Here is a 7297-nt window from a genome sequence, read left to right as displayed (position 1 = left end):
GGGCCAATGGGACCCACCTATCACGTGGCACTACAGTACGAGCCCACTTCTTAGCTTTGATACCATGTATAATTATCAAAGAGACTGGTCAAAAATCCACTTCCAACAATATTCATATTATCCTCAACTTGGTAATTACCACCTACACATTCCGTCAAGTGTGAAGTTTTATCATAAAAGACCTCCGTATTAATTAGAGTAAGATTATCATATACTATTACTTTTGTTTTTCTACGACAAATGTGGGATTCAACAATACCACATATAATATTATTAAATAATTTGGTTAAGAAAAGAATAACAAGAAAGTCCATCGTATAATATGTACGGAACGGTACACCACATATTATTATACAATTGAAAAAAAGTTTTATTTTCAAGTGTTCATTTAATTATATAATGATATGTAGTGTTTTACTTTTGCTCCGGGCAGATTGAAAAAATTTTCAGAAATTTTTCAATGTTTCTAAAATAGAAAACGATACACCAAATGTCATTATGCAATTAAAATAACATTTTAAATAAAAAACAAAATTTTCCTCCACTTTCATAGTAACATATGATTATTACGATGTGACTTTAATTTCGAGCCAATTGAAAAATCTTATCATATGTCTGAGTCGTGAGATATTAGACTAACACACATCAATCCCCGATTCCCCGCCGAATGTTGCTCCTTTGCTGGCCATACTATTCTACGCTCTTCTCACGCTTTTTGACTTTTCCGTATTCAAAGTCGTTTTCGTCTCCCTTCTCACTTCGTTCTGCTGCATGCTACCCTCTTCCTCCTCCTCCTCTCTTATATATACCCATCTACCCCTCGAATTTTAATCCCAAAATATCTCCAAACCCACATCTCTTTTCTTTCCACTGTTTTTCACAACTTGATGAAATAATTGAATCAACAAAACATTTGGATATTGTGAGAAAAATCTGAGCAATGAACGGTCATCACGATGAGGAAGGGATGCTTACGTCCTCGGAGTACAACTCCGACACCGAGTCGACTCAGTCCACCGCGCTCGGAGGTAGCACCCGGTTCGAAAGACGAGCTTTCAGCGGCCCGCTGGGAACGTCTAACTACGCACCGACCACGTCCTCCAACTCCAGCGGCGCGTGGCGGCGGAATAAGAGCACCAAGGTCGACAACTCCGGCGGTACGGATAAGACTACTAGTACTACTTCCGGCAAAAACAATGACGATGATTACGTGGAGATCACTCTCGACATCCGAGATGACTCCGTCGCCGTCCACAGCGTCCAGGCCGCCGGCGGTGCCAGCAGCGAAGATCCCGAGCTGGCTCTGCTCGCCAAGCGGACGCTGGAGGGGAAGAAGTCGTCGTCGTTGCGCTCGTCGCTTTTTCGGAACACGTCGTCGCACATCCGGCAGGTCTCTCAGGAGCTGAAGCGGCTGGCTTCCTTCACCAAGAGGCCCTCCAACGCGAAGCGGTTCGATCGGACTAAGTCAGCAACCGCCTACGCCTTGAAGAACCTGAAGTTCATCACCGCCAAGACCGGCGCCGCCTCCACCTCCGGCTGGGCCGCCGTAGACAAGCGCTACGACGAGCTCACCGCCAAATCCAACTGGCTCCTCCACTCCTCCCTCTTTGGCGAATGCATAGGTCCGTTCATCTCTCTTTTTCTCCTGTTGCACTCTATACCTAGACCTCCGGTTGAATAAATCAAAGAAGAATTAAAACGACCGAAACAAGAGTGGGATTAGAAATTTAGAAAGGAGTGTAAAAATCACTACGTTAATTGATTAGTAAATTTTGAAAGCTAAATTAGTCAATTAACGCGGTTTAAATTACTTTGCAGGGATGAACAAGGAGTCCAAGGAGTTTGCCGGAGAACTTTTCCGGGCACTTGCTCGGAGGCGGAACATAACCGGTGATATCATCAACAAGGCGCAGCTGAGAGAATTCTGGGAACAAATCTCCGACGAAAGTTTTGACTCCAGACTCCAAACATTCTTTGACATGTACTACACTAACACATCATCATTACATAACCATTTAATTTTCATTTATCAGGCTTCTTAATTTAGTTAATCTTGGTCAATAAATTAGTTGGTGCATTAAATATATTAACTATAATTAATGTGTGTGTAAATGCAGGGTGGATAGAGACGCCGATGGAAGAATCACCGAAGAAGAAGTCACAGAGGTAGGCCACCCGCCATTTACTGATTACCGCCGGCCACATTTCTTAATTTTTAATTAACTTAAGCACCGAGCTAAATATTCTTGGAATTATGTGATCTATTTTTTACTTGCCGACGACATTTTTTAAAGTAATTAATGGCATATATATGTGTTGCAGATTATAAGCATGAGTGCTTCTGCAAACAAGCTCTCAAACATTCAGAAACAAGCAAGGGAATATGCAGCTTTGATCATGGAAGAACTCGACCCGGACAATGTCGGCTACATCATGGTTGAAAATCTGGAAACTCTGTTGCTGCAAGCTCCGGTTAGCCAATCTGTGAGCGTAAACGAAAGCCGGGTTTTGAGTCAGCTTCTGAGCCAGAAGCTGAAGCCGACGCAGGAGGACAACCCAATCCGAAGATGCTACCAGAAAACCAAGTACTTCGTGCTAGATAACTGGCAGAGAGTCTGGGTTGTGATGCTCTGGCTTGGCATAGTTTCCGGTTTATTTGCATACAAGTTTCTGCAGTACCGCGAAAAAAAGGCGGCGTTCGAGGTGATGGGATACTGTGTCTGCGTTGCCAAAGGAGGAGCAGAGATTCTCAAGTTCAACATGGCCTTGATTCTGCTTCCCGTCTGCCGAAACACAATTACTTGGCTCCGAAACAAGACCAAATTAGGCGTTGTCGTGCCGTTTGACGACAACTTAAATTTCCACAAGGTAGTAATATAAACAAAATGTCACTCTCTCATTCGGAGAATCCAATTTTGTGTCCAAAATTGAGTGAAATTGAATTGGTCTTGCAGGTCATTGCGGTTGGAATCATAGTTGGAGTTGGACTACACGCGGGGTCGCATTTGACGTGTGATTTTCCACGGATTCTACATGCGACCGAAGATGAGTACGAGGACTTGAAACCTTACTTCGGCGAGGAGCAGCCTCCGAACTACTGGTGGTTTGTGAAGGGAGTGGAAGGGTGGACAGGTATTTTGATGGTGGTATTGATGACCATAGCCTTCACATTGGCAACTCCTTGGTTCAGAAGAAACAAACTCAATTTGCCAAAGCCTCTCAAGAAGCTCACTGGCTTCAATGCCTTCTGGTATTCCCACCACCTGTTTATCATTGTCTATGGTCTCCTCATTGTCCATGGCATCAAGCTCTACCTCACCAAGGAATGGTATAACAAAACGGTCAGTCCTTTGCACCCTGAGTTTGAATTCTTTTACCTGTAGATTAAAATAGTTTAGAATATCGCATTGTCAAAGACAAACCGTTAGTTCCTTAAGGGTAATTGAGTTGCATGATTTTGAGAGTGGATTTACTTCTTTTGGTGGCAGACATGGATGTATTTGGCGGTTCCGGTCACCCTCTACGCTTGCGAAAGGTTGATTAGAGCTTTTAGATCAAGCATCAAGCCAGTCAAGATTATGAAGGTACTTAATTAGTTGATTATATTTTGGCTACCAAGCTATTTGGTTCAAATTATATCATCAATTTCTTAATTATCTGTTACATTGTTATGAACATTGAAGGTTGCTGTTTATCCTGGAAATGTTCTTGCACTGCACATGTCGAAACCTCAGGGCTTCAAATACAAGAGCGGCCAGTACATGTTTGTCAACTGCGCTGCGGTTTCTCCTTTCGAATGGTAAACACTCATACATTTTGTGCACAAAATCTTCTAACCATGTCTAATTAAACACACTAATTATGTTCTAACTTTATCGACAGGCACCCGTTTTCCATCACCTCAGCACCTGGAGACGACTACCTGAGTGTACACATTCGAACACTAGGCGATTGGACGCGGCAGCTCAAAACTGTTTTCTCTGAGGTTCGTTTGAAATTGACCGATCACAACTTCGTAATCTTAGGATTTCTTGCTATAAACCCTCCAAAACTTGTGCATGATCACTAATTATTTGTTTGTGTTGGTTAATTAGGTATGTCAGCCACCAACCGGTGGGAAGAGTGGCCTACTCAGAGCTGATATGCAAGGAGGAAACAATCCCAGGTACCTTTTTAATTATACATACATACCTTTAAAACAAAAGGAGGATTTAATTAAAGTGAATAATGTGGATTGATTTGTTAATTAATTGGTGTTTACAGCTTCCCTAAGATATTGATAGACGGACCATACGGAGCACCGGCACAGGACTACAAGAAATACGACGTCGTATTGCTTGTAGGGCTCGGAATCGGAGCCACTCCCATGGTGAGCATTGTGAAGGACATCATCAACAACATGAAGATGAAGAGCAAGGAAGACGATGATTCGGAGTCCGCCTTAGAAAGCGGCAGGGCCACTCCGAATGCCTCGAGCCATGACAACAGCGACAGTGGGAAGAACAAGAGCAACAAAGGGTTCAAGACCAGAAAAGCCTACTACTATTGGGTGACGAGAGAACAAGGCTCGTTTGAGTGGTTCAAAGGGATTCTGAATGAGGTGGCGGACATGGACGAGAAGGGTGTGATCGAGATGCACAACTACTGCACCAGTGTGTACGAGGAAGGGGATGCCAGGTCGGCCCTCATTGCCATGCTGCAGTCCCTCCACCACGCCAAGAACGGCGTCGACGTGGTGTCCGGCACACGTGTCAAATCCCACTTCGCCAAACCCAACTGGCGCCAAGTTTACAAGGATATCGCCCGCCACCATCCGGGCAGCCGAGTGGGTGAGTATAGTAAAAACTTCCGTAAAAACTTCCTCACCAACCTCAGCCCACCTTCTATTGCCTACCACTTTATGTTATTTTTCAAAATTCATAACAGACTAAAATATAATGTCATAGTCAGTCGCGCTTAACTAATTCTTAATCGTTGATGTGAGCGAGCTTTACTAAGAAACGCACATTCAACAGCGATTAAGAATCATGGCCGCTCTCTTAATCAAATCCAACATCGTTAACATAATTATAGTTAACATCATTCATCGTAATCATGACGAAATTGATGATTATGCTACAGGGGTGTTCTACTGTGGGGCACCAGCACTAACAAAGGGCCTGAAGGAGTTGGCGTTGGACTTTTCACACAAGACGACCACAAAGTTCGAGTTCCACAAAGAGAATTTTTAACTGTTTAAACAAAGTATATGGATTAAAGATGGGGGAGAAAGAGATTAGAGCCTGTAATTATCATTAGCTGATCTAATGCTTATGTAAGTGTCATCAAATTAGAGGATATGGGATTTTGCGCACCCAAAAGTAGAGCAAAAGGAGAGTCAGAAATAATGGGGTGAGGTGAGGGTCCACCACATGTGGTTGGTGTCCGTGCACTGATACCTACTGCAAGTAAGTACCATCTGACATCTGTGAGGATGGTGGGGACATAAAGAAAAAGGGGGACCCGCCGCAACAAGTGACCACCGATAATGGAGAAGATTGACATCAGCACACCAGTCACCAGTCAGCAGCACCACCCAATTGCTTGCATATAAGATTTATGTTTTTTTTTTTATTTTTTTGGTATTTTGGATAAGTTTTGTCCGCATTTTATAAGTGTATTCTCTATATAATAATTGGATGTCATTCTTTGAAATGAAAGAGTTTAATGCCATTTGCTTGATCGGATGCAGAAAGTGTTTAATTAATTGAGGATCAGAACCTTTATTAATTTAGATTATATCTACACCTTAGTGTTCACTGCATTAAGCATTGTTTATAGTGCTCTCCAAAACCACAAAGGCACAAGTTGAATACATTCTCCTATCCGATAGTCGGATTACGTTGCCTATTTGACAACAGTCACAATCAAAAGGCCCCCTTATTGAGGACGGTGAGAGCAGAGTCGTGTGAGATTTTAATACAGAGAAAGGTCCCTTCTCTTATTTGTATTTGCTGCGAGAGAGTTGACGTGATCGGAAGAGACAGAACTAAGAATTTTTCCACAAGCTGGCCTTGATTTTTAAAGTCAATTTCATATCACATACTAATTGGAATTTGGTCTCTCATTTTTGGTGTTGAAGTTGAGCATATACTTTTGAAATTCCATGGTCAATCATGATGATGTATTTTCCCTTAGTCTGAAGTCTTGAGTTCTACGCATCTCCCATATCCCCAAAACAGTAAAGCTTCCTTTTTTTCGATCATTTTTGTGGGGTAGTGTTACACTACACTCATTTTTATTTCACACTTCTTTAATTTTCAGTTGTCAAATCAAATAAATTGAAGAAAATTAATGATCAAAATTTTACAAGGGGATGCGAGAAGTAAAATTTGACGTGTGAATAACATTATCCATGATAACTCACACCTATAAATTGTTTCAAAAAGTGATTAGTACGTAAGCTGATGATAATTATCGATGATTATCATTAGTAACACTTGATTAAGATATATTTCAAATTTCTGAACCCTATCCAAACAAATGAATGTGACATCAAGACTAAGAAAGAAGTTATGCTTTAGTTGATGACATCTTGCTTCCATTAACTTCTAATGGAGGGAGAAAAGTTAAGAACCACCACAAATATCAGATGCATGTGGAAGAAGACAGAATGTGATGGTGAAAGAGGCATTGTGGCCTATGATGGGATATTCAACATTTGACATGGTAGGAAGTCGATTATGTTGACAAAAAAGGCAAGGAGATATCATTGTCGACCGTTGCTGCGTCAGCTCTTTCACAAGAGCAACTCAACCATTGCAAAGGCACTCCGGACTATTCACTATTTAATCTATCTAGTGAACAGTAATTATCTTTAATAAACAGTAACTATCTTTTTCATCTCCACTCTTACATTGAATAGTCCTGGCAATAGTCAATAAAATATTAGTATTTTTATTTATTTATAAAATAATATAAAATAATTTTATTTGTAATTTCAGATAAGACTTTTAATCGTTCTCGTTACGCCACGTGTCATTATTAGTCATTGTGTTGGAAAAAAATTGGATTGAAACTTTGATAGAAAGATAGGAATGTGGTTGAAAGTAGTTGAGAAAATATATAAAAAAAGTAAAATCTTTTTTTTTTTTTTTTCCAGATTTTTACTAATTTTTTACATTTAAAAAAAAATTTAATCACATAATTAATCTTTGCCGTTGGATTAAAAAAAATTGAATTCCAACACTCCAAATTGTGCCACGTGGCACAACAGTAACATTCAGAATTTTAAACCTTTTTTTTTTAAAAAAAAAAT

At 40.8% G+C, this 7297-nt stretch overlaps 1 protein-coding gene across 1 annotated transcript; it reads left to right on the top strand.

Annotated features, from left to right (window-relative positions):
• Nucleotides 1-747: 747 nt before the first annotated feature.
• Nucleotides 748-5358, top strand: LOC103944734 (respiratory burst oxidase homolog protein D). Its single transcript, XM_009355207.3, has 11 exons — nucleotides 748-1622; nucleotides 1819-1981; nucleotides 2118-2166; nucleotides 2323-2868; nucleotides 2955-3341; nucleotides 3489-3584; nucleotides 3684-3799; nucleotides 3883-3985; nucleotides 4095-4165; nucleotides 4264-4829; nucleotides 5122-5358. The coding sequence occupies exons 1-11, from the start codon at nucleotides 941-943 to the stop codon at nucleotides 5229-5231; spliced, it is 2889 nt and encodes a 962-aa protein (XP_009353482.1). The 5' UTR covers nucleotides 748-940; the 3' UTR covers nucleotides 5232-5358.
• Nucleotides 5359-7297: the final 1939 nt, after the last annotated feature.

Source organism: the organism of the source record quoted next, unplaced genomic scaffold, assembly GCF_019419815.1.
Source record: "Pyrus x bretschneideri cultivar Hongxiangsu unplaced genomic scaffold, Pyrus_bretschneideri_v1 Contig6, whole genome shotgun sequence".
NCBI lineage: Eukaryota > Viridiplantae > Streptophyta > Magnoliopsida > Rosales > Rosaceae > Pyrus > Pyrus x bretschneideri.
The sequence above is the reverse complement of the archived record's forward strand: the minus strand, read 5'-3'. Positions and strand labels throughout refer to the sequence as shown.

Coding starts and splice junctions, on each gene's coding strand:
- LOC103944734 (XM_009355207.3), top strand. CDS start 941: ATGAACGGTCATCACGATGAGGAAGGGATGCTTACGTCCTCGGAGTAC. Junction 3,342..3,488: donor AGGAATGGTATAACAAAACG/GTCAGTCCTTTG, acceptor TTTTGGTGGCAG/ACATGGATGTATTTGGCGGT. Junction 3,986..4,094: donor TCAAAACTGTTTTCTCTGAG/GTTCGTTTGAAA, acceptor TTGGTTAATTAG/GTATGTCAGCCACCAACCGG.